The 27,889-nt window shown below is 41.2% G+C and overlaps 2 protein-coding genes across 2 annotated transcripts in view; both read right to left on the reverse strand.

Moving 5' to 3' along the window:
* Positions 1-11,787: 11,787 nt before the first annotated feature.
* Positions 11,788-13,437, reverse strand: pou3f2b (POU class 3 homeobox 2b). The gene has a single exon (XM_049583801.1). The coding sequence runs from the start codon at positions 13,390-13,392 to the stop codon at positions 12,247-12,249; it is 1,146 nt and encodes a 381-aa protein (XP_049439758.1). The 5' UTR covers positions 13,393-13,437; the 3' UTR covers positions 11,788-12,246.
* Positions 13,438-21,279: 7,842 nt separating this feature from the next.
* Positions 21,280-27,889, reverse strand: part of LOC125893281 (proprotein convertase subtilisin/kexin type 4-like) — a 207,295-nt gene continuing 200,685 nt past the window's right edge. The window contains exons 18-20 of the mRNA XM_049583852.1: positions 27,328-27,497; positions 22,824-22,901; positions 21,280-21,752 (exon numbers count right to left, since the gene is read on the reverse strand). Coding sequence (XP_049439809.1) covers positions 21,567-21,752; positions 22,824-22,901; positions 27,328-27,497 — 434 coding nt within the window. The 3' untranslated portion in view covers positions 21,280-21,566. The remainder of the gene's footprint in view (positions 21,753-22,823; positions 22,902-27,327; positions 27,498-27,889) is intronic.

Consider the following 27,889-nt stretch of genomic DNA (forward strand, 5'->3'; position numbering starts at 1 on the left):
TTGGTCACCACAAAAACAATGGAGCAACACCTAATTTACATCAATAAGCGCCTGCACCTCCTCCTCACTACTCTTGTTCCAACTCTTTCTTTTTTTAACTGTTTCTCCCGGTTCGCTCTGTTGGCTTTGTTTGTTTTTTTCTACCCAAAATGCATTGCGCTCTAGGTCACTTCCTCTCTTTGGTTCATTTCTTCTTTTTGGTTTGCTGGATAGTCAAGCATTTCCCACTGTAAGCGAACCGCACCAGGGTTCACTTGCAAGTGAACCGAGACCCCCAGTTCTGAAGTGGACCAGGGTTCGCTCGTTTGGTCCACACCAGAGTTGGAATGAGCGTTCACACCACTCCAAACGAACGGAACTATCTGGAAGCAGACCAGGGTTCATTTAAAGCAGACCAAATAGCGCCAGTGTGAGTTACTAAATGAAACAGCAATTTTATGAAATAGGCCTGGTATTTTGACACTGCTGCAGTGAAACATGCAGCAATGTAATCCCTTCAGCCAACTGTGCACTGTCAAGTTATGTCCACTTAAAGTGTTTGCTTTTGCCACTGACAGGCTAAGATTGCTATTATAAATGTGTGACAGCGTTACGAAAGGATCCTATGCAGAAATGAAATACTGTTCCTTATGTTTCACTATTCTGGCCTGTTTGTTATTGTGTGTAACCAGATCTCACTCAAAGAGAGGTCTCATTCTGAAATCTGACTTTTCCACATTGTTGAAATCAGCTAAATATTCAGCCATGACACTGAAAATCTTTTAAATAACACTAAGCTACACTTTCTGTACTCCAACAGTAAATTCTTCCCAGAACTCCCCTCTCAAGCCCTTGCTAACATTTCCAATGTTGTTATCACCTCTTATGAGATTTCAGAACCAGACTTGGTCACTGTAACCAACAGAGTGGTGAAAGGTAAGGAAAAATACTTAATTTGTCAGTATGATCCTTTCCATAATGTTGTAAGACACTTATAATAACAATCTGAGCCTGTCAGTGGCAAAAACATGCACCTCAAATAGACAGATTGATGGTGCACAATTGCTTGTAGGGATTACAATACTGGGCCAATTTCAAAATTTTTTGTCTCCATTAGTCAGTTGACAGAAAGACATTAGAAAATATGGCCAAGGCGTGGAGGGATTACTGAATGGGCCTACTGGGCATAAGCAACTCCAAAAATCCCTGGGTGCAATATCGCAGTCTTTGGTGATGTGTTGCCAATGACAATAAAAAAACCCAACAAAAAACGATATATTGGGCAGCCCCATCATCTACTGAATCCGCAACAGCTAGTGAAGCCATTAGTCAGGATGACTGACTGGATAGTAGTGGTGGAATGATCCTTTTTGCCTTAACCCTCTGCCATTTTACAGTCTATTAATACCACAGAGAGAAGTGACATTAGCTTGTCTTCTTAACGGCCTTTTAATGAATTGTTTATGCCTAGTTTAATGATGTATATTGTGGCCCTGTAATGTGCCCTAATGACGGAGAACGAGGCGGCCTCGGCTGAAGTATTAATTTGGACTGCCTCCCCAATGATTATTCCTCAGCCAACAACACCACTGCTGCTGCCTCTGCTGCCGCTGTGCGTGTGAGGACGGATACAAACGTGATTCATGGAGGCTTTCCGCTCCGCGCTACGGCTTGATTTCTTGCTGTCACGCTCCTCTATGAGGCTGATATATCCAGGGGGGATCCACAGCAATTAGTTCAGCTTTTTATTTGTCTTTCAAGAGCTTACAGACGAAGCTTGATGAATCTGCACGGGGAATATATGGATGGAAATATTGTTCCTGAATAATAAATCCAGCATTAAAATGTGAGCATGGGAAGGGTTAAGGGGGCTGGCACCAGGTTGCCCTATGCTTCCTTTCTTTCTTTTCCTCTGTCTCTACAAACCACATGAGTGACACCAGAACATACCTTGACAAATATGGCAGCGCCCCACCGGTGCAGTAATAGTCCTCTCTTCAGTGAGACACGTGTCTGCAGAGTGCTGTGGTGTGCCTCCTCGGAGCCGTCCTCAGGCTGGGACTCGACAGGCCTCAGACCTGCCTGAGGGAGGCCTCACTCTGATACCCATCATTATGTGGCTAGGTGTTCCTTCTCTGGTTTCTCGACTTAGACTCTAATAATGAAGACATCCCTGTCAGTCCTCGCACTGCTGTGTCTAAAGCTTATTATTTATGTTTTGTTTTTGAGGATATTGTGAATGTCAGTGCAGAGTCCTTTAAATCCAAGCAAATACTATTATCCATAGGTAACTTTTTGAAGTAGCAGTGATGGGCGATGTTTCTTTACCCAAGTCTAAATCCACAAGGATTTTTAGTTGTAAACTTTGTCGAACTGTGATACCCTGGTGTAATCACTGTAAGTAAGTGACACTGGAGACTATTCATAACTCTGATCTGATGCTAGTGGTGTGGATATAGTGCTAGTGTTTCTCAGAATTAGGACTGCATGTCTCATAAAACTCAGCGAGTTGCAGCAAGTCTTTGTCTTTTTGCTCGAAAGTCTTTTTTAAGGCAAAGAGTACATGTGTGCAGAAATGTGTTCTAGACTAAAGGTTTCTAATCTACCATGTGATCCCTCATTACAGGTCATGTTCTCAGTGTGGATGTGAGTAATGGTGAGTTCAACCAAAGTGTTGATTTTCCTTTTCAGTGTGTTTCATTGAAGGATTTTTAGGTAGCCTGACATCGCCAGACCAAATCGCAAATGCAGGTTAGTTTGGAACCTCTCAGTTCATTTTGGATTTCCAAGGGGCGTTATCAACGACAGTGGATCAAATGCATGTGGATGCAATTGGATAGACCTACAACCAATCAGAGCAACAAAACGTGTGACAAGGCGCTGAAGTACGGACAAATGTAAACAGACTACAGCATGCAGAGATGAGCTGTGATGGTGTGGCATCCATATGTTCGTGAGCGAGTGTCGCCGTTTTTGCCTTTTGAATTCTAAAATAGTTCAACGGAAAGTTTCACATCAGCTGCAGCCACCTTGGTTGTTTTCAAAAATGCCTCAGCAGCACACCTTTACCTTTACAGACCCAGGTATATTCCCACCACAGTGTCCTGGCGCAAGGATGTATACGCCAAAACTGACGTCAAAATGTACTTTGCTTAGAACGCGAAGGCTCCACAAGTTGTCTGTCATTGACTCAAACACGTCCCATATTAGAGGGATTGAGGTTGACTGAAAATCTGTCCTAATGGGGTACATCAGCCAGAGCTAAGAAAGACTGAGCTCACAGATTCGTCAGATTCCTGGGCTACTTTTTAGGGTTTCGGGAGATGAAAGTATCTGGTATTACACTTATGTAAAATGCTTTTCTATTTTCGTCCTTAAACCTTCTTCTGGCTCCGCAGCTTTATGTTGGGACTCCTTAGGGGGTCTTAACCTTCAGGTTGGAAAACACTGGAATAGAAAAACAACATCCTTTCCATGTTGTGTGCAAGAAAGCAATCCAGTGGATTCCCCACAAAAAGGCACTTTGGAGACAAGTCTGTGTGTCTGAATTATTGAGGAGTGTTGTCTGGATACAGTGACCTTAATGACATCTTTGTTTCCTTGGAATAGAACAAGAAATGAGTGAAAGTCTGCATGAGACTGAGAGCATTTTTTAGATTGTAACCTAAAAGTTAGAGTCTTAAAAGATTCCCCCAGTTTAAGTGCATCTTTAAAATAATATGTGCATCGAAACTAATGAAAAACAAGAAAATAAATACTGTATACTCTGTAACAGAACTTTATGTTATCTACTGTATTCTGCTTTGTGTTTGTATATCTATGTTTTCTGTTTTACCAGTAATGACATGATAAATGTTTCATGTTTTTATAATTCTCTAATATGGATGATATGCAGAGAATGTTTATATATGAACCTTACATTTTCAAGTAAAAAACAAACAAACATAAGTGTGTCTAATTCTGACCATGGGATCAGTATGGATGACAATAATGAACCATGTCTCACAGTTGTCATCAGCAGTTGGGCCTGGCTCAGACTGAATCAATTCCACTCACCAATGAAGGCCATGAGATGCAGTTGAAAGCTCCAAAAAGCTAGTAAGTGGACCTTAATTGGGAAAATTTATTCACGTGAGAAATTTATGGTAGATTCTGTTAGATAAGGATCATTTTGGTAGCACTGCCTTGTGTGTTACATGTGCATTTTGACCTGAAGTAGCACCCTACCAGGACAATTTTTAATTCTGTACCTTTTCATAATCTTTGTTAATTGTAAACTCTAATGAGTGCTGTCCATCTGAAGCTTCCTGTTCCCTCTGCAGCCTTAAACAGAGCCGTTTAGAGGCTCATGGTCGTTGTCAAAGAGGATCTGGCACAGGAGCCGTGTGAGATGGCCTCGCTGAGAGACGAGCATGTTTCACAAACAGGCCGAGCAATTATAGCCTGAATAATTACGCGCTGAAGGGGAGACACGATTCGCCCCACTGATCAGCAAAGTTCATGTGAAGTTATAATTAAACAATAACTCGTTTACAAATGAACACACACACGCATTTGTGTACTTAAGTGTGCAAAGTGTAATTAGCTGCGATGCATCTGAGTGAGATTGAAGAACAACAATGTCAAATGGTGGAATTATGTTCTGCTCGTGAGCTTGTATCACTGTTATCTGTGTGCTGGGGGAGGAGGAGGAGTGTGTGTGTGTGTGTGTGTGTGTGTGTGTGTGTGTGTTGGGGGGGGCAAAGAGAAAAAGACAGATTGAACAAGTGATTGATACGGAAGGCTGATTCATCCTCACACCATTCAGAGATGGACATGATGTCTGACAGGGGAACTTTATACAAAGACATTAGATGAAGATCTGTGAGGAGTAAATAAAGTTAGCCACAGAAACATTCATTTTCTAAATGAATGCAATTCAAAAACTAAAATTACCCCAGGAAATCATATTGAAACATTACATTGTTACACACAATCCTAAATTACATTATGTGATCTGAGTAAGATTATGTTTTAATGTTGTCTCTTCAGACGACAGACAGAGAAATATCTGCCTGTTGTTCAGTGACACTTTAATTGCTCTCCCTCTTTTTAAATGACGGCTGAATGTGCTGAGTCAGTGTTAAAGCATGTCTTGGCAACAGAAAGAGTAGGGGAGAGTGGGGTCGGGTGGGACACAAGATACATGTCCTTTACTTACAGACTACTTGAACAGTGATGAAATTATTTAGAACCCTGAACACATACATATATCTGCAAATAATTTTCAAGTTTTTCAGAGCCCAACCAAAATGTGAAATGTGCATTTTTCCCCAAAATTCTGCCTTCTCAGGCTGGTTGGGACAGTGGGCAGGGTTGGCTTGGACACTAAGAATGAAATAGAAAAAACTGCAGTCTAAATTTGAACACCTTATATTTACAGTGTCACTTGTTCACACATTTCTTTAAGAAAATTAGAACATTTTTAAATTATTATATTTTCAGAAATTACTGAGATATAGAACTTGGCTGTCTTTTTGAGTCGCTACCAATCAGCTTAGTGTAGTTTCTGTAGCTCAGAGGTTTATGTAGACTATTTGGTTTCATTTTTCAAAAACAATTTGATAGTTTTATAAAAGTTACATACCGGTAATTGAACTCTGCACATTCAAAATATGCTCAGGGGTTGAAATGTAGGCCTCTATATGATGTTCATGCTTACCTGCAGTATAAACAATACTGTTCCAATCGACCCCACTCTCCCCTACTGTATGTCCCACTTCACTACCTATAATAAATGAAAATAATGCTGTTGATTAACAGCTTTAAAAAACAGGTTTACTTACAGTGGAGGCCGTTTTAAAGCAGGCTGGATGGGGAGAAGAGTGGGAGAGCATACAGTAATCCTGATAACCTGATAAAAATGTGAGTAAAAGACACTTCAAACAGATTGAGCTGATATCCTGCGTGATGCTGCCAGGCATGCCTCAACAGGCTCTACAGGCTGAGATGTCCTTTCACATTCAGCGTTTGATTTTCTCAGGAACAATTTGCAACAATAAGTGCAAATCTCAAGGTTGATGTGGAATTTGGTAAAAAAAAAAAAAAGGTCTGTAAAAGCAGCGTCTGGGTTATTGTGATTGTCTTGCTCCAGCTGCATTTTTTACTGTTGAGTCTAGGGCTGCAACCACAATGATTACTTTTGCTGTGAATTGTTTCATCTATTTAAATGTCAGGTGTTAATAGTAACATTAATGATGGCTCTGTTTTATTCAAGTGTCCCAGTAAACCACAACAGCATGACAGTGAGCCAGAATGTACATTATCAAGACCCTGAAAATGAAGCAGATATATGGAATTCAGCCATCATTCATTTTGTTATTTAGATCTGTGTTTGTCCTACTGTGACATGTCAGATGTCCTCTGTGGAAAAGGCCTACTGCTTGTTTGTCCCATCAATGGTCCAACACCTTAATGTACTAATTTTAAAGTAATGTCAAAGTGACAAAAATCCTCAAGTGGAAGTGTTTTTGTTGTTAGATAACTTAACACTGTTATGGTATTCTCTACCATTTGGTAGAACACATTTCGACTTGTGATAAATGGCACTCTACAAAACAAACATCTCCAGAGTGAACAGCAGCTTTCAGAGTCTTTACAGTGGCTTCCTTCCTGGAAATTAGCTGCAGAAAAATCAAAATGGTCCTGTTTATTTTCATTTTACAGGTTTTACTGAGCAGAATGATGTTAACAAATAATCCTCCAAGACATCTGATAACTTGTAAAAACTTGCTCCACCAGTAAGTTAATGTTTCTCACCAAGACTGCCACTGAATACAGAGTTTTCCAGTCACCAGCTGTTGTCGCTTTGATAAATCTAATGTTATTCCATTGATGATTATATCAGTGTGACTTTTCTGACATTTCCCAAATGTTTCTTTTGAAAATAAATCCATGTGTAGGTAAATCCAGGGTTATATGACTCAACAGAGTCAAGTTTAAGCACAATAGCAGCCGCAGATTGCAAACCACTTTACTCTGATCAGTGGGGACGGTGCTGCTCGAAAACACAGAGATGGTTTGAAGAAAATCACCAGAAGAGAATCCATCACCCAAAAATCGAACAGATGAGCAGCTCTGATCTCTTCTATAAACTGTACTGACTTATTTTTTCTTATCAATATTATTTTTTTTTATTTAAATATCTCATGTTGATATTATATGTAAAATGTTTAATTGCTTGAGTTTTACACTTTGTCCTCATCCATAAAAAGAGATGTGCTACTAAAAACTGTCTTTTAATTCACTTAAATTGAACCAGATTGTTGAAAGTGTGTGCAATACAAAAATATATACAGTGCTGCTGTATATGTATAGGCTATATTCCATTGAGTGGGACCATACAAGGACAAAACAATTCATCTGTTATCAGTATTACTGATACCTTTCTGTTTATCAAATAATGGATTGAGTGATTATCCCAGCACCAGCTGAGACAATAATAACAGAGAAATCAATATGAAAATATTATTATTTTCCCCATGAAAGAGCCCTATCATAAGTCCTGCAGGGACTGACAGTGGTGTGTGTGTGTGTGCTGTACTAAATATGAGCAAGTATGATTTAGCTCTACAGATCTACACAGACCTATCATGTCTATTGACCTTATTGCATGCTATTTTAATATGCTTTTAATTACTTTGATCCCGACTAATCTTGTTGAGAATGTCTCTACTATCTCTCTCATATTTGTTATGTAATGACAAAATGTTTCCACATCTCTGTCAGACAGCAAACTTCCCCATTATATTACATATTTCTGCCAAAAGTTCATGATTTCGCACAGATTTGAATATTTTATTGATTTTGGACCCGACCCTCACAGACAATAAAATGACATAACAGCTTGGACTCACCCTCGGCTCATGCTGCTGTCGCTAGATGGCGCTAGAGCACCGACTATTCCCCCTCTCTGTTCCTCCACAGCTCAGCTTCACAACACTGGAGCGTGTGTGTGTGTATGTGTGTGTGTATTTTTCTTCCCTGGGAGCCTAATGGGAAATTTCAAGTCACCTAAATAAAAAGGAAGGTGTAATTAACGCGACGCGCTATTAATTGCATCTGCTAGAGAGCGGATGAAGGGCACGAGGGCGCACTTTTTTTGATTACTGGGCTCCACAAAAGTCTACTTCAGAGATCAGAGAGGGGGCTTTATTTCCGGGTGTCGTTTCGTGCCAGGCATCCAAATGGCAGGTCAAATGGCGAGCGATGATGATGCAGAGAGGGACATCTTTTATTTCCCTGCGTCAACAACAAAACAGCATGTGGAAAATGATACTGATGCATTGTTTGTAATGTGTAACACCTACTGGATCTCTGAGGGATAATATCCACTGTGCCTATTAGCCCATATAGAAGTAAATTAACCATAGTGCCGTTGATTAAAAATACATTCTAGTCTATGAGAAATCACAGAGTCTGGTGCTGGGAATTATGGGAATATTACGGGACATTTTTCACAAGGAGGAGACGCTATTTTTATGCCAGTATTCTTATCAAAAATAAAAATAAAAAACGACATCAAAGAGCGACACTACTTTTTCTGTATGATCATCTTAATTGGTCAACGCCATCAATAATCAATCAGCAATAGATTCCCAATCGATTTGCTTAGTAATGCTGAGGTAAATCTCTCACTCATCCACACAGGCTCATCCTCTCCAGCATCAGGGCTGGCAGCTTGTGGGATGAAATGGAGACGAATCCGATTGTAATTAATATTATGATGATAAACCACAGAGGGCAACACGTGTGACATTATTTCTGTAGTTAAGCAGGAAGAGGCAGGGAAATAACAACTTTGTATTCTGGCTGTCAGCTCCAAAATAAAATGAGCTGGGATAGATTTTTAGAGAGATGCTCATACAAATATCACACCACAGCATCCTGTGGGAATATTATAGAGAAATCATAGTGAATAAGAAAATACCATCAGGGTCACCACTGTCAATATCGCTGTCACTAGAAGTCCCTGCGGAAATGTTAGAGTGGGGTTTTTTCTTATAAGAGCATTTTTTAAATCAACTGATGCAGAATTTCCTGTTTTAGATGCAGAAGTGTTATTTTAAAATTATTAAAATCTCACAAGGTGTGATGCGTTTACTGTCCGGGTTATTTTGTCAGTCCAAGTGATGTAAGATTTAAAGCACAAAATGGCCAAATTAATGCAAGTTTTTGTTTTGTGTTTTTTTCTTTTTTGCCTTGGACAAAACTACAGAAAAAAAGCATCTGTAACCCAGGGCAGAGAAATGATATTAATATTAATCTTTGTTTATATCTGTATTATTCTTTTTTAGTCCACAATACTGAGTGTGCAACAGAGAAAGTGACACATCTATTTTCAAATAAAATAGCAGCGAAATCAAAATATTACCATCTCGGACCTCTTTCAATCTTTAAAGGACCACTATTGGTCCTCGGACCTCATTTTGGGAACCCCTAATTTAACCCTAGATGGAAGCTGTGGTTTCCCCAGCCAAAGCCAGTCCATTTAAAAGCAGCCTGGGGCAGAAACAACACATCATCGGCTCACAATCTTCCATTCATCAGCCCTGATTTTCTCTCAGCCATTAATTCCACCCAAACGAATGAGCTCAAAGCAAGAAGCATATTTTTTTAACACCACAGATGTCAAGCAGACAGTCAAGTCACTGCAGCAGCTGAAGTCAAAGGGAAAAAAAAAATAATACATTTAGCCTCAACGTTGGAAAAAAGCTGTTTAATATCAACCCCATTATTTAAAAATGTGCAAGTCCGTTGTTCATGTGTCAAGTGATGAAACACCAACAGGCGTTTATCACCTCTGCTTTATCTACCCCAAGTTCATCCAGTGAATATGACATAGCCTATATCCCCCCCCAAAAAATAATAACCAAACGACTGGTTTAACAAGCAATTAAACAAAAACAGCAAGAAAACAGCGTCGGATTGCTACAGGTCTACATCCCACAACTTGGATTTTCCCAGTGAATTATGAGTTGGATCGATTCATTAAAGCTACTGAGGAAGGATTTCAATGCCATGGTCGGTTCTGCTTGTTGTTTTCTGCAGGAGAAACATAAATCGGGGGGGGGGTGGGGGGGGGCTGTTTCCACATGAGAGGAGAAAAAAACACAAGTCCCTGGATATCTGTTTTTGCATAAAACGAAAAGCAAGCTACTGTACGGAGAAAAGATGTATATACATTTAGCTGTGACGGTTTAAGCTGTGGCAATCCCGCTGAACAAAAAAAAAAAAAAAAAAAATTAAAAATCAAAAATATGTCTCTCTTGTTCCCTACAAAACAAAAGCCTTCTCGGTGTCATTTCATATAGTATATCTCGCACTTTGTGTCATCTATAAAAGCCATTGTATAATAAATTACAATCTCATTAACAATACTAAAAAATAAAATAAAATGTCTACGAGCAATTTCCCCCATTGTAATAAAGCAACATAGACGAAGATGAACAAAATGGCTGAAATGAAATGTATGGCAACGACCTCACAAACAAATTAAAATAACAGCATAATAATAATAATAATAATAATAACAATTAAAATAATTATAATAATAATTTTGATCATATGCTGCAGTTTTTGGAATGTCACTAAATTGTTTTCTGGGAGGAAATCTAAAGGCCTTATTATTATTTTTCATTTCAAACACACTCATCATGTTATTGTTATCCCCGTTTTTATCCTCTGTCGTCTGATTCATTGTGGACAATAATATTCTCTACAATAGTGTTATCGATTAATCTGAATTCAGTCTTAAAAGCACTATATTTTGATTGGAAACACAATCTAATGTAATTTCAGAGCGGGCATCAAATGGCAAAACAGAACTCCTTGGACAATTTAAACAAATTAAACTGATTTCACATTAAAAAAAAATATATTTAGACTGAAAACACAATGCGCCACAAAAAAATTATTAAACCGTAAACGAGCATAATTTCGGCAACAAAATTAACGTTAAATACACAAATACAAGGCAGTAGGTAGGCTATGAATGAGACTGGATTTAAACAAAAAAAAAAACCTCAACCTGTTTGTTCTTGAAAACATCAATCCAAAAAAGTGCCCCAGTGAAGAAAGAAAAAAAAAGGGATGAAGCCATGACTTTTAAAGTTATACAATATTTACAAAAGTGGATCCAAATGTTCTGTGAGAGTTGGTGACATATATTTTTTTCTGTAGATATCTATATATCTGTAGCCCATCCTGCATGTTGTGGAAAAGTGCCAGATAATCCAATCAATCGCCACGGAGCCCTTCCTGAAGCTGGGAGACTCTCTGAGGGGGGAGAAATATCATTTAACGCTTGTTTTGTGAAAAATATAATGGACTTTGTGTTTGTACTGCTGTTTGACTTATAATAGAGGTCATACACTTTGTAATCACTGCACTCGGGCTAATTATTGGAGAGTTTAGCCAGTGAGCTGCACACATATAGTAATAATAATAATAATAATAATAATAATAATAATAATCTGTGTTCATAACTAAATCCTGACCTCAGTCCTCACAGAATAAATAAGAGCTGGATGGCCTGCAGTTTCCCAGCAGTGTTTTGAGTGAAAGCGGCTCTGAGCTGCCTGGCTGACAGATGGGACTCAGGCGATGCTCACCCTCAGCTGGACTCCACTGGACTGGGGCTGCAGCCTTTACTGGCCTCCAGTTTACTCCATTAACGCAGCTCCCCTGACCCTCCCTCTGCACCACCCTCCCACCCACCCACCCATCACTGCTGGACGCACAATTTAGGGCTACAAAACTAAACGCCTTTGTATTTGCTTTCCCTTTTCACGCACAGGAAAAAAATGTGTTCTGTGATTTGATAGGTATAAAAGTGGCGAATGGAAACCATTCAGCTATGCTTTTCGTCTAAAACCAGGTATCCCTCCTCCCCTCCCTCTTTTTTTTTCGTCAAGTATAATTTCAATACACAATAGGGGCTACACCTTGAAACTGCGTCGACTGGAGTCACAGTGCTGGGCATGTATCCTCGGAAAACACAACACAGGCTTATGTTCCTTTAGCTCTGGCAGAGGAAAAAAATGTCCTGTCCTCCCCTCACTCATTTTCCATTTCTCAGATATTCACTGCAGATATTGTGTAAGTACTCACTGCAATCTATTATACATAAAACACCCACTATAGCGTCTCATAGTTCAGTGATTTATATATAACCTTGGGGATAAATAAAAAGGATAAACATGTCCTGGAGGAGCGGTCCAGCAGAGTTCATTGGACCGGGGTCTGGACCCCGTGGTGCGGCGGCGTGTCCCCGTACACATCCTCGCTCCCCGGCAGAGCTCCTCCGGGAGGGGTCATGCGTTTCTCCTTCTGTCTCCTGTTACAAAACCAAACCCTCACCACTTCTTTCTCCAGGTGCAGACTGTCCGCCAGGCCGATTATTTCCGACGCTGCCGGTTTAGGGCACTTCAAAAAATGGCTCTCCAAAGCTCCCTTTACGCTTACCTCGATTGAAGTCCGTTTTTTCCTTTTCCTCCCCTGCGCCGCGATTTTGTCCAGGCTGGTCGGGCTGCCCGAGGTGGAGTCCGCCTCCTCCAACCACTTGTTCAACAGAGGCTTCAGCTTGCACATGTTTTTGAAGCTGAGCTGCAGGGCCTCAAACCTGCATATGGTGGTTTGGGAAAACACATTTCCGTACAGGGTCCCCAGGGCGAGTCCCACGTCCGCCTGCGTGAAGCCCAGCTTGATCCTCCGCTGTTTGAACTGCTTGGCGAACTGCTCCAGGTCGTCCGAGGTCGGCGTATCCTCGTCCGAGTGGTCGTGGTGGCTCTGCGGCCGGTGCTGGTGCTGATGCTGGGACGGGGGGTGGCCGTGTTCGCTGAGGTGCGGGCTGTGGTGGTCGTCATGACTGTCTCTTAGGTTGTGGTGGTGCATCCCCTGCCCGCTGCCCGGGATCAGCCCGTTGACGCTGAAGCCCGGCTGGGAGTAAATAAGGCTTTGGCCGTTCGTCGTGGCCATGCTCGGTATGTGCGCCGCGGTGGTGGTTCTCCACGCCCGGCCGTCGTGGTGGTTCCCGTGCGTCTGGTGCACCAGGTGGGGCGGCCGTGACTGGTGCTGCAGGTTGCTGCTGGAGTTGTGCATCTCGTCCCGGGCGCCCTGCACCGCGGGTTTGATGTCCTGCTCCGCGCCGAGCGGGCTGGAGGACCACGGGGCTCCCTCTCCGTGGGACAGCGCAGTGATCCACTGGTGTGCGTGGCTGAGCGTGTGGCTGTTGCTCTGCAGCGGGTAGTCGCTCTGCAACAGGCTCTGCGCGTCCCGGTACGCCGTGGCTTGCTGCATGCTGCCGGGCTCCGAGTGCACGATGGATGCGCTGGAGGTGAGGATGTTGTAGTGGTTAGACGCTGCGGTCGCCATGACTCTCGGAGCCGGACTGGTCGCTCTTATTAAAGGAACCTCGCATTTGACAGATCCTCTCCTGCCCACAGGCGGCTCTCAGGCGCTCTGCCAAGTGGACGCCGAGGCGCACCTGGACTCCGCCACGCCCCCGCTGCTCATTGGGCGTCAAAGGATGATGGACGTGGTTACCAAGGGCAACGACGCAGCGATTGGCTGTGGGGAAGTCTCAACAAACACTACTCTCTTTGTTGGAGAGGTGCGAGTTGAGGCTCCCGTGGAAGCGGAGAGCCGGAGTGCAGCATGGGGAGACGGAGCACCGGGATCAGCAGTGCAACTGTAAGATACAGTTGATTTACTTTGATAATCATGTTGTGTGAAGACTCAGGCTGAGGGTAGCCTAGATCCAGAGACCAGCTTCCCCTTAATGGGAAGATTAAATAAGCTTGTGTGTAGGATATACAACTGTTTACTGAGGTAGACTTTACATTTTGCTGTTAATTGTTGACTGTAATTCTGCGCACATTTATGATACTAAATGTTATGGAAACGAGTGTGTAAAATCCTATTTTGATTAGGCGATGTAAACCTTTTTGTTCCAGCAAAGGCTGATAGATTTCAAATGACAGGCATATATATAATCTGCATATTCATAGACGAGGCCTGTAATAACAGAAAAAATGCAGTTTAATGTTTTTATGAGTGCTGCAGTGTTGCAAGATTACTGCTAAGACGCTGTAGGTGTATGCATATTAATATGTTACTTATGCAGCGTTATATGTGTGTGTGTGTGTGTGTGTGTATGTATGAGAGAATATACTGAGTATTGATCATCTTTACATACTCCATCACTCAACCATTAGTTTGAAATTAAAATAGCATAATTTAGGCATTGAAGTTTGAAGCTCATGCACTTGTGGAACAAAGAAAATAGTCTGAAATCTAATTTATTCAAACCGGTTTTAAGACAACAGGCAGATAAAGCACATAGTGTCCTGTGAAGTTCACTTTGTTATTGAGATGTGAAGCATGGTGTGTTGCAGGAGAAATACATCAATAATACAACTAGTATGCTTTCTAAATCGAGATATCTTACAAAGGAAAAAAGCTCAGGCACTTTTCAAGCAAATCAATTTTATTAGGTAAAAATCTTCCTTGTAATAAAACGTGAATAAATTGGATCAAACTGTGAGTAAACTGGACAGTGCTGGACCTCATATGTTGACTGATAGTCTTCTCTTATCTGTCCTCGCAGCATCCAAGTAAGTTTTATAACAGTTTAAATTGACATGTTTCATTTAAAAAACAATGACCATTGGAGTCCATTATGTTCCTGCAACCTATTTTAACCACTATTAATGACAGTATCCTGTAATTTTACCAGCATTCATCAGTGTTTATAAAAGTGTAAGTTAGTACATTTCTCTCAATGAAGTCTTGTAAATGTAGACATCTTTCATATGTCCTGACTGAAAAACTTTTAGCAGCCCATAAAGTAAACAAATCCACTTTTGTATTCTGCCAGGCTGTAAAGTGAATTAACAAGCCTGCACAGGGAGGAGTGGCCTACACACAGGCTGGATTTGAGGTTCTATATATAGCTTGAATGACTTAAAAGATTTTTTTTTTTTTTAAAGATTGAAAAACACCATTTATATGGTTCCCAAAATGCTCCTTTAACACATGTAGTTTGAAGCATTTCATGTGCTCCTAAATGGTTGTTTACAGCACTGTAAAGGGTCTTGGTGGGTGGTTCAGCAGTATTGAAAACCCTTTAGGATTCTTTACATCACCAAAAGAGATTTTGAAATTATTTTATGGTCCTATATACAACTATTTTAGAGTTAATAGTGTGTGAAAAGCTTCTCTGGCTGCTCATCATCCAGCAAAAGTGAGAAAAGACACAAGTGAAGAGGAGGATTAAGTCCAGACTCAGGCCTCCAGTCCAGGGCAGGGAGGGCAGGTTTCCATCCCGTCCCAGCTGTCGTCCCCCCAGTGTCAGCTTCAGGGACCAGGACTTTGTCCAGAGAGGGGACATTCCTGGCCGACCGCTGCTGGTTGCCATAGGGAGAGGTAAATGAAACAACAGCAGTCGCGTCGCTGCTGCCCCCCCTCCCTGTTCCTGGACTATCTAAAGGCCTCTATTTAGAGAGGCTCTCTGCTGCGGGGACAAAGCCTTCGCAGGGATAAAGGAGGGAGGGGTAAAGAGCACAGGGCCTTGAGAGGGAGAAAGGACTAGAAGAAGTGAAAAAGATGAGAGATTATGTCTGTCCTCAAAGCTGCTCCTCACACTGCAGTGAGATAAAGCAAACTGTGTGAAAAAAGAAATTACAAACAGAACTTCAAAAATGTTGTTTGGCAGAAGTATGTTTCAACTTGCTAACTTCTGAAGCAGCTCCTTAATTTTGAACAGCAGAAAACATTAATAACTCCTACTGTACAGATGCAATTAAAAAGCACTTTTGGTCGGTCTATGGCCTATAACAATTCAATCCACCAGAAATTAAGTAATACATACTGGCCACAAATTAAACCTATAAATCAATGGAGACAGTTCTTCAATATCCACAATTTATAACTTCTAAACTATGCAAATGACTGAAACTGTAATTAAACATTTTATTTAATAACTTGGACCGAGCAGTAAAATTAAAAGGCAATAAAAAAGCAATTATCAAAGAAATATTTTCAGCAAAAAAAAAAAAAATCAAACTGTGCAGTAAAAACAGAAAAGTCCACACAGTGAATATGCACTCTCACAAATCATTCTTAGCAATGTTAATTTATTCGAAAAGTTCACACAAAGACACGTCATGTGTGTAGACTGAGGCCTGAGAACAATACAGGGACATGCAACAAAGGGCAAGTGCTAATTATAAAATGTTCTCTGTTCCCTGCTTTATATGACCTGAATTGGTGCACACTGATTTAAGTTGTTCTTCAACTTTTCCTTTGTCTTGATGCTCCTTTAGTGGCCAAAATACACATTGTTAATCTCTGATGTTACAAAGATGAATGAAATATAAAATGTGATAATGCTGAAATAAATTTAGGGACACAAAGTTGTATATCCAATGCATAGTTTGTTATATTCATCCTTTAAAGACACAATGTGCAACCAAACCAATATTTCAAATACAATTAGAAATTGTTATGACTTGTAATTATTAGAAAAGTCACTTTTGCAAGGATAAACAACAGTAATTAGCAGTCTGTGATGTTTTCTGATCTTGTTGGTCTGTTTAAATTAATAATATCTGTAAACAGTGATATAACGCAGGCCTATGATGATCAGTCGAACACAAAATGCTCCTATTCCATGTATAACTCGAGCTCTTCAATTAAGTATTACTGATTGGGCCTTTAATGGGTCTCATTTCATAGGCTAATAATCCTTTATGGATGTGAATCCAGCTGCACTGATAGCACATGAAGCTGCCAGGATTTAAGTCATACGAGGAAAAGTTTCCAGGCACGGCCCAGTAATTCATTCTGGTAATATTGAACATTATTGTGGCGTAACATTGAAATCGGCCAAATCAAAAGAACATTGTGGTAATTAGGCTGTAATTCAAGGAATTACCACATCGCCACACAGGCTTAAATAGTCGTGTTGGGAGAAACGCAAAGCACATTATTTTAATGGTGTAATATGCAAACTATGGCTCGTTTCAATTACATGGCTTAACAATGCATAAATGATGCGAGCCTTGTTATTTGGACTGCAGGGTCCTCAGTTATTCAATCACTCAGAGGGGCCAATGTTAGGGGCCATGCTGCCTCCTCTCGTACAGTAAAAACACAGCGCAGAGCAGCGAGGGCCGCTGCCAAACTACGTTTAAGGGAATAAAAATGAACAGCAGAGAATGTAAGCGTTAAATTAACAGTAGGATAATTATATGACCCATGTGCTGTAAAGATTCAATTTCTAACGCTCTAATTAGGCGACTGTCTCCCCATACATCAGCTCACATCCCTCTGCCAATTTCTCACCAGAAAGCGTCCTGTGAGCGGAAATAATTAGATTTTATTAAGACACGGCTCGTGTAATAAAGAAAATCAAAGGAGGGGCTGGTTAAATATGATATGTTTTTAAAATCATTGGTTGTTCCACACACACACACAGTCCACTGAGCCCCATTTAAAGACAAGGACAGTTGAGTCCAAACTGGAGGGAAAGAGGCTGGGATCCATCTGTGTGACTATATTAACCTATTTAATAAACTGGCCACTGTCTACAGGAGGAGGAATATACAGTAACTTGTGGTCTTAACTCCTTCTTACGGAGATATAGCACATGTGTGATAACTTTACAACAATGCAATACAACATTACTGTAGGTAAGGCTGCAACTAATCATTTTTATCATATAACCATATATATATATATATATATATATGAATATATATATATGAACCATAACTTCATATAACCAGTGAAATTTCACAGTTTTCTAGAACCCAAGATGACATATTTAAAGTCCCTTTCCAGTTAAAAATTTGTTTTGCTTATTGTTACTTGACTGTGATGTTGGAGCTTGACTGTGCCGAGTGTGACACTAGCAAGCTGTTTTAAAGTTCATCTGCTGTAGAGACGTTTCTCTGAGCTCATCTTCAGTGTAACACCTGAGTGTACAAGCAGGATTTTGTGACATCACAACTAGTCTGGAGCCAATCATGTTCCAAATTTACAAGTGCGATGTGGAAACTGGAGCCTCCAATGTACATACACTGAGAACGGACTTTTCAGTAGATAGGACACATCTTGTGTCTAATAGTTAAAGTGTGTAAATAAAGTGCATTTACATATTCATAGATACTTTTCCAATGATGAAGGAGTAGACGTAATTTTATTAAGTATTTCAATTTTTTGTTTGTTTTTGTGTGTTTGTAAAAACCATATGGGACACAAATTATTATTCTGAGCAATATTTTTGTGTTTAAAACATGTCTGGAGGGGATCTTTAAACTGCTTGTTTTGTCAAACCAACAGCCCAAAACCCAAAAATATTCAGTTTATTATCACAGAAGTTGAAAAAAAAACCAACAAATTTTTACACATTTGGGAGGCTTGTTTTTTTTTTTTTTTTTACCTAAAAAGACTTGCATATAAATTACCTGTCATTCAACTAATTGTTTCACCTCTAACTATGTATATGGGTAGGTATGTGCTCCTATTGAATACTATTATGATATCATGACTATTACAACTGGAGATATAATCCAGTCAGGTACAGTAAGATGTTTACCAACTTAGCATTTAGTGCCACAAAGACATAAAATAGTCCCTGTTGGAGCATTATTGGTTTATTACAGTCTTGTCTTAAGGGAACAATCATCACTAATTGAGTATTTCGTTACTTGGCTTCTACCACCTGCCACAACTTTGACTCGTTTGGCTCATACCAGACCAGATACAAAATCAGAACCAATTTTCTTCAATAAACACGATTGTATTTTCAAAATTAAAGATATCCTGGGTTATAACAAAGTAACTTGCATCGTGGAGTATACAGTAAAAGACTAAACATTCAATACTTTTTAATCAAGTGCAGATCAATTGCTGCAAAGTAATAACAGAGATGTCATGTTGTCGAGGTTTTATTTCAGATTAGCTGTTCAGATATCAATAATTCTCGTCAAGGCTCGTTTCAAGTCTTACATAACGGGAGCCGACCCACGCCTTTCATCCTTACTGTAATTGTTGTGTGCATCAAAGAGAGGGAGATTGACAGGCTGTATGGGAGGATTAATACAGTGGGTGAGTGACTACACACTGGGTCGGGAGGGAGGAACAAGAGAGAGGAGAGGAGAGGAGAGAGAGTAAGATACGGGGTGAGAAGGAGGAGAATGAGAGAAAAGTAGAAGAGGACAAAAAGTGGGGAGAGAGTTAACGAGAGGGAGAGCATTAATTGTGTGCATTGTGCCGGGGCTCTTTTGCTGAGTGTGGCTGTCGAGGTGCGGGCGCTAACCCCTCCAGCAGCCCGCCGTGATCTGAGCCAGCTCTCAGACTGCTGTATTCCAATGCAATTAGGCCACTCAAAGGCCTGCTTAAAGCTGCACCCACACACACACACATAGACTCGCACACACTCAGATAGCAACAGCCCCTGTGGGTCCCCTCCATTGTAGCGGGGAGGTGTATTCTGCCCCTCTTTGAGGCCCTGGATGAAGAGACCACCCTGGGGAGCAGAAAAAAGGGAGGATTACCTCTCTTTCTGTCCCCTTCCCTCTGTCTTTCTCTCTTTCTGTCTCTTTATCTTTCTCTCTCTTTTGGTTTAGGAGTTCACCTCTAAATCAGCTCATGCAGGCACAGAGCTGAGCTTTGGTTTGCTCCTCCAAAGAGACACAACTTGGGGAGTTTTTGCAGGAGGAAACAGAGGAAGAAGAGCAATGAGCCATTTCTGTGATGGATGTCATTGTGGGACTGCTTTAGCAATATCACTTTCCTCTTCCTCTTTCATTATTCATACAGTCATATATTCCAACAAGTGGCGTGGGGCGTGTAGCTCACTAGCTCGTCCCCGTTGGCATCGGCGCCGCAGCCTCAGTCAGTCAGTCCCCTCTGTGTGCTGTATTAAGAGAAAGCTCTTCACGATAGCAGAGTTCTCTTGGCTGGGTTTCAGCGTGTCTCATTCCCCAGAAAGCATTTAAAGCAGATTACCAACCTAACGCTACACCTCCCTAATAAGAGAAGAGAGAGAGAGAAAAAAACCTGGCACATTAACACCTGCAATACTACTCAATGGCATCAACAGATTAACGAGGTAATCCACACAATGAGGTCTTTGATTCGTGTGGTTTGGCAGGCAATAACGCCAGGCATAATGCACACTGTTATTTCAGACCGTCCCAGCACGAGAAAACCTGGCAGAAGCCGTTCCCTTTTTTTGTCTTCCCGTCAGATGAGCTTTTGAAGAATTTTAACTCGTGCATCTGGTGTGTTTGCCTGTTTCCTTGTCAGAGAAATAACCTGCTGGCTGCTCCTGTGGCACATGTGAAGGGAGAAGGGGAGGAATCACAGGCTTTCTGAAGGCTGTTTAAACAGCAGGGCTGAGGAGCTCTCCCTCGTCTTTCCCCCCATTTTTCTGCATAAGGACGTGCGTATAGGACGAGTATGTGCGTTTGTGTGTGTGTGTGTGTGTGTGTGTGTGTGTGTGATAGATCTCGCAGTCCCATTGCTCATGTGCGGCTCGATTAGCCCCACGTGCCTCGTTCGTCAGACGTGGAGGCAGAGCAGATGGCAGGAGACGCACCGTGTTACCATGCTGCGGCACTATGTAACGCTGCTCTAATTGAAACATCAATACTGCCCTGTCAATACACTACTGCTACTTTACAAAACACCATTACCTACAGACCTGCACTTGACTCAGAAACACTGACATCTTTGTTTCATATTGAGATGCACTGGTTAAAAGTTTCTGTCTGACTCCAAAATGGCAACAAAGTAACTTTTCCCAACACGGTCTGTAACGGTTTCTGGTGTTTTTAATATCCTAATTTCAATTAAACACTCCAGTTGATTTCTGTTTGTATACAGCGTTGCGGTGGTAAAGGAAGCATGCAGAAATAAGAGAGAGAATTTTTCCTCTGTAGCATCTCCGCTGTGGCACATTTTTAATGAATTGATAAAAAGTTGAGGGAGTTCACATGGCTGTGATCAGTAATTCGACGTTATCGGAAATTCAGTGGAGAACAGAGAGAAATTAGGCGGCTAGAAATTAATTTGCTATTTGTCCAACTCAATGAGGAGTGACACAGCCCCTTTAATGAATGGGTAATCCATTTCTTATTGCACTGAGCTGAATTCACCCTTCAATGAAGTGGAAAAAGACAAACATATCTTTCACTAACCTTTGCAACATCTGAAAGCAAAGCAAAGGGGGGTGGGGGGGGTGGGGGGGGGGAGTGTAGGGACCTGCTCCTGAGACTATTTGTTTTTGCAGAAAGATTTATATGTTTGTGTGTGTTTCTGTGGAGAGTGATTGAGTTTTAAAGCCAAGCTAGGAATCCACAATAAATAATCTGTGCCAACACTGAGGCCACACAGTCAACGTACTGTACATGGAATTGATTCATGATCAGTTAGCTTTCTGCACAGTGGAAAATAACAGTCTTTATTTACCCGTGGTTCATATTTTTTTTTTCTTCAGTTTCCTGCCTGATGCCCTGTCCCTTCTCCTGACTCTCTGCTCACAACTTCTCCTCCACCTGGATCTGACGAGTATGCCTGTTGACAACATCCTGGAGAACCTGTGATGGTAAGGGCCTGTGCTCTCTGTCCACATTGTCCCTGATGGTCTTTGGCTCATGAAGCTCCTGGACAGCAGAAAGTCTTGACCCCATGGAGGACTTCTGTACAACATCTGTCTGCTGTAACTGTTGGATATAGTATGACAGGAATATGAGTGTGTGACATGAGAAAACTTCACCTACAGGAAATTATTGTAGTAGCATACAGTAAAAGCCACCAGGGCCGCAACTATTACTTTCAACATCAGTTAATCAAATTCTTTGTTTGGTTTAACCAACAATCTGAAACCTAAAGATGCTCAATTAGTTATCACATAAGGTAAAGACAGACCTCACAATTGAGAGGCTGGAATCAGGGAATGGTTGTTGTTTTTGCATGAAAAAAAAAAGACAGGATGAAAGGATTAACTGATTATAAAAAATGTCAGTCAGCTAATCAGTTAATTGATGAATTGTTTTAGATGTAACAGCAGCCTGTAAGAAATACAGTGGTGGTGACCAAATGGGGTAGCATGAAAACACGCATTTATCTCATTTACAGAATCACATTGTTTCCTTTCATCTCTTCCACAGTTGAAAACAACCAGTAAGTGCATTCCCATCCAGCTGTTTTTATGCGCATTTTTAATTTACGCACAAAAAGTCAGAGTGGAAATGCAGTACATCTGAAAAAAAAGAAGCATTTTTAATGCTTGGGTGCGATGGCAATATTAGTGCGTTGATAGTGTGTGAAGATAAAAAGCAACCAAGTGCAAATAAGGTTAGCAGGGGAAAAAAATACCAACTAATTTAATACATCGTGGTGCACACAAAGCATGTGACTTAAACGTCACTCAGACTTCCACTCCTCTGGAGAAACAAAAAATAGCGGCAGGTGAAAACATCAGATCTGCGTGTAGCCATGACACTCTTTGAGTGAACACATGAAACAAAGATGAATGTGATATTTCCATCACATTTTCAACATTGTTTGGTGTTTGACTATCGCTCTCTTCATAAAGTCATCTCGTTGAGCCCATTCCTGTTGCAGTGGGTCAAGAGAATTTCAGCCACCAAATGTTAATGTTGATGAACTAACTCCTAATATTCACACAACAGCATAGTGGATGAAGGCGTGCATTACTTTACATTTTCTTCTACCAGTTATCTGGATGGAAACTTGACTGCAGTATCTGGACTTGTGGTGCTGAAGCTTACCTGGAAAGCCATTCTGGACGCCGGGGGCTTGTTGCCTGTCTGTTTATCCAATGCTAAGTCTCCAGAAATCTTCGACATCTGGAACAGATATTTGATGTTAAAGACAAATAAATGGCAGGATAGTGCAGAGTCATGGACCACATCCTGTTCCTAAGGATGACACCCAGGATCACAAAAGATAATTTCAGGAGTCACTGCAGTTCAACTTGCATTAAGGTGGGGGACTCTAAAGAGACAGATTTTAAAAAGAACTGTCAAAATCAAAGCAGCAGAGGTCAAGATATGCTGACTTCTAGTCCCTAGTATAGGGCAAGCTCCAGCAACCAATAGAACCTTTTCATTAATCCCGCCTTCTGTACAACACCCACGGCTTTCAACTTCCATGCCCCCAGGTTACTGATTTGTAACATAGCCTTTTCTGTTAAAAATTGCAAATCTCCATAAAGAAACCTTATGACATTGTCGGGGGTTGTTTTCTCACAAATTTCCTTCAGAGTATTCTGTCTACAGGAGACATTACACAACAGCTTGCACAGGCTAAGTGGCTATGACAAGTAATCTGACCTTTACATCTATGTGTAAAAATCTGTGGAATGGCCCTTTAATCTGATTCTAATATGCCATGATTTATTTATAGTTGTTGTGGTACACTATTTGTTCTTGTTAGGACTCCTTGAGGTCCTCCATCTGTTGCAGTTCACACCAGCACCACTTGCAGCAGGGGTTGTGACTCCTTCGACATCCTTTCCCCCTCCTCATGGATGTCATGAGTTTAAAAAAAAAAGCACCAGAAGTAATCTGATTCAACCCTGTTTTCTCAAGGAAAAAGACAAGGACAAACAGCTGAATTTGAAATCAATCAAAAACTGGCTCTGTCCACGGGAGCAACATTTCCGACTCTGGTTACGATTTGATCTTGGCTCAAGTTTTCAGTGAGTGTTGACGTCTCCGAGTTGTGAGGAATCCCGAGCCGGCAGCTTACAGCGGGGGCTTCAGTGATACAGTATTTACAAGGCATGAGGAAGTGGGAGCGCTGCAACAGACGGCACCGTACACGGCGCTTTCAATTATTTCTCACAGCATTCATGAAAATAGAAGCACAGCGGGGAGTACAGTATGAACAGCAAAACTATAAAAAGACATGGAGCGAAAAGAGAACTCCCAAGCTAAAATAAAATGGCATCGTATGCTGTTGTTGGTGGAGAGCTGAGAATAGTGTATGTCTCAGAAATAGGAGAAATAGAAATAGTGTGGTGGAGTGTAGACAAGGTAAGCGGTGATGGAGCAAAATCCTGAGCATAAATAATTGGAGTCAGGGTTGATTTTTTTTAAGAGCATTTTAAAAATTTATTTTGAGACTGAAGTTGGTCTGACTTAATGAAACTCTGTGTAAGAACCACTTGTCTGAGCAGTGGTCCGGGCCTGTTGTATGAGTCATGTAGAGACAGTCTGCCCTTCTCCACAGGGGAGAAACACTTATCTGACTTAAGAATTTGAATGCCCTAGTCTGAATGAGTTTAGAGTCTAAATATTTTTCCAAAATGAACTAAAGCAAAAATAGAATAGTCTGAGTCTACAGCCATGCTAGCAGCTCTGTGAGGCTGTAATGCATTTGAGCTAAATGCTAATGTCAGCATGCTAACCTGCAGATGTTTAGTAGGTATTAACATATTCATCCCTTCAATAATTAGCACTAAACACAAAGTACAGCTGTTACAACTCACCGTGAGTAGCTCAGAACTGCGGTTAAAGTGTTGTATAGCAGCACCTGCCTTGCTAGCTATGTTTCCATCAAAATAAAGTAAATCTGCACAAATGCTTTCCAAAAATAAAATGATATTTTGCTTTCGTATGCAATAATTCGGTAGGAATCAACAATGAATGTTCAGAAAGGCCCTGAAACCGAGACAATGTCTGACAAACAGCATACTAACTTCAATGCATTTAATATTTGAGGTTATGTTTATAAGATTCAGTATTTCTGTTACACAGGCTACACGCAGCACTGGAGGAAAGTCTCCAGAGACGCTCTGCCCAGTTAGCATGAGCTAACACAGCAGCAGCAGCTAACATTGGACACCAAGCGACTAAAGGGTCCCAACAAACTCACACAGACACCAAAATGGCTCGATTCAGTCATTAAACCTGTTAATAACTATTAGGTTGCGTTAGCTATGTGATGCTAACAGTTAGCCCTGTCACTGTGTGTGTGTGTGCATGTGGACTCACCAACTAAATCCCTTCTTCACCTCATGGTTCAGCTCAACTCAACTCAATTTTGGTACCAGAGACTTAACAAGACTTATTCAATTCAATATAAAAATCCATAGGTCTTTATGCAAGTAACATCACCTATAATAGAGTCATTAATCCTTCACTGTCACATTTACTCCTTTTTGATCACAGACTTTGTTTTTTGCCATCTGACTTTACATCAAACCAATCTCTTAATTTTTGTGCTGCCGTATCCTCTGTGCCATGTCACAGCGTCGACAGCCGCAGATGTATTCCCCATATTTTCTGATCCTTTAACACCAACACTGACACTACTTCATTTGTTTTTTTTCTGTTGATTTTCAACAACAGGGCTTCGAGCTTTGCAATATTAAGTTTTTCTTCTAACTTTTGTTTGAGATTCTTGTGAATTGAACTTCCTCAAGAATAAAGTGGAACAGGCAGCCTTATAAAGCGTTGATTCTAATGATCAAAACCTCATGAACAGGTGGCATTCATTAAGTTCAAACAAGCAATTTATGTCAAGTCTGTGCAGTTAGGAGAGTTTGGTGAATCTGACTTGAAACACTCGTATGTAAGCCTCGCAGACGTTTAGGGTAAGAACACAAAAATGTTGTTGCATGAGGCCCAAATGAGTCATGAAGGATAATTGTGGGCTGTATTTTTGTAGTTTTGGGTGATGATAACATATCAAATCTGTCTGATTTGCTCTTTTTTATAGATGTCACCATGTTCCAAATCAGTTTTATTTATTACGCTTTAAAATGATGACCAAAACTACAGAAAACAACAAAGACCCATGTGGTGATAAACCATTAATATCCCTCAGGTTAAAAGCTGGCAGATTTAGCATATATCCAAGCACTGGAATGCACACACCTACACCATATCCTCTCTGTCCTCTAAGTCATCAACAGAAACAGATGACAACCAGCTTTTCCCGGAGCTGATCTCTCTCCTCCCTTAGATGAGAAGCTGTTAGTGAGGGAGAGAGAGAGAGAGAGAGAGAGAGAGAGAGAGAGAGAGAGAGAGAAAGGGAGAGAGAGGCTCACAGACAGAGATGTTTGTTTCCCAGCCCTTCCACCATCTCTGTGGGACGACCCTCCCCATCCACCCACCAACCAACCAACACCCCCCCACCCCCCACCCCCACCCCCCCCAACCTAGTGGATCAAACAAAGGACATCATTTGTAGGCCAAGTCTTTTTCTGAGCGTCTCTCTCCTCGGCTCTGCATACCAATCCAATACAGCCCAAGGAAAAAAAGCCACACCGTGCTACGTGTGTGTATATGTGTGTGTGTCTGGGCCGGGGGTTGGAAGGTCTGTTTGCCTCTCCGCCAAGCATCGATTTATCCTTTTCTCCAATTTATTTCTCCTCCTTGCCTCTACGATCCATTCAGATCTGCCTCTAGGGGAGGAACTCGGGGTAAAGACGTTGTCAGGGCTCGTCGTTGCCTCCTAAGACCGGCTCAAAACTCATCTACAGGCCCGGGGACCGTGTACCCCTACAAGGACATGTCAGGCAGCAGCATGCACACAAACAGCGCTACCTGTTGTCCAGCGGCACACTTTTATCAGAGCTGTAATTGGCCTCATAATGCAGCGTAAAGGACACAGATTGAAGGCTTCAATGATTGTGAGAGGATAATGCATTATTAGTCTGAAAGGGAATTATATTTGTTTCAGTTCAGACACTGTGCTGAAAGATGATTCAGTAGACCACAAAATGTCCTCTCTAATTTCAAAGAGGAGTTATACCCTGCTCTTCTTTCTGCAGTAACAACTGCTGGTGAAGCCAGAATGATATTTAATTGTTCCTCATAATCAGGCCTAGACTCAGTACGAGCAGATATGATCAGAATAACAATATCTCAAGTCCCCATTCAACTGTCTCCGTTTGTATGATTCTGACATTTTCAGATGTTATTACTCAGACTCGAGGATTTGTATCCTAAAGCCTTGGCGGTGACGACAGCGTTGAACAGAAATGCTGCATGTGCACAAATCCCACTGTCGTACCCCGACACACACACACGCAGACACACAGACAGACACATGTATGGCAGAGATCTGTGAGCCATTCTTCAGTGTCACAGTGAGCGACGCCTGGCACATCCTTACACCTGAAGTTGATCAATGCAGATATGTCCAGGGGGAAATTGAAATCCATAGGAAATTAGGCGGCGCCAGTGATTTATTGGAATAGTAAATCACAGTGTGTGTGATGTGTGAAACATGCGTGTTCCCACACTGTGTACAGTACCGTACCTTGCGTCTGGCCGGAACAGTGATATCAGCAGCCTGTACCTTCCTGTCTCTCTCCATTTGGTAGACCCATTGAATCAGGTCGAGAGGTGGGTAACGGTCCCTCTGATACACCTCCCTGTGAGGAACCGGGTGACGCGACCCCATGGACACAATGCTCTGCAGGGGTTCCTCTGGAGAAAAAAAAAAGAAAGCACAGAACTGCTGTTAAAGCGGTGCATGGCACTATCTGCCTCAGTAGCTACATTTCTATCCAAATGTCAAGTCAATTTTGCGCGAATGTTTGCAATGTTGCCAAAGATATGTCTCTTAATACATTTACTTTGCTAGAGCAATAAAAAATAGAAAATAAAAATAAGAGAACTGAAACAAGTCTTTCAGGGTCACTTTTGCCGACTTAAAATCCTTGAATGTATTAGTGTTTGCTGCGTATACAGTACTTAAAGTTACAATCCTTTTGAGAAATCAATTCCTGTTTTTAATACTATTTATGATCAGCAGAAGCTGTTCAATGTTTTTTATTTCTGCAATTTACCCTCTATATGGTAGTTTTTGTTGGTAGTGA

Source organism: Epinephelus fuscoguttatus, linkage group LG8, assembly GCF_011397635.1.
Source record: "Epinephelus fuscoguttatus linkage group LG8, E.fuscoguttatus.final_Chr_v1".
Classification (NCBI taxonomy): domain Eukaryota; kingdom Metazoa; phylum Chordata; class Actinopteri; order Perciformes; family Serranidae; genus Epinephelus; species Epinephelus fuscoguttatus.

Coding starts and splice junctions, on each gene's coding strand:
- pou3f2b (XM_049583801.1), bottom strand. CDS start 13,392: ATGGCGACCGCAGCGTCTAACCACTACAACATCCTCACCTCCAGCGCA.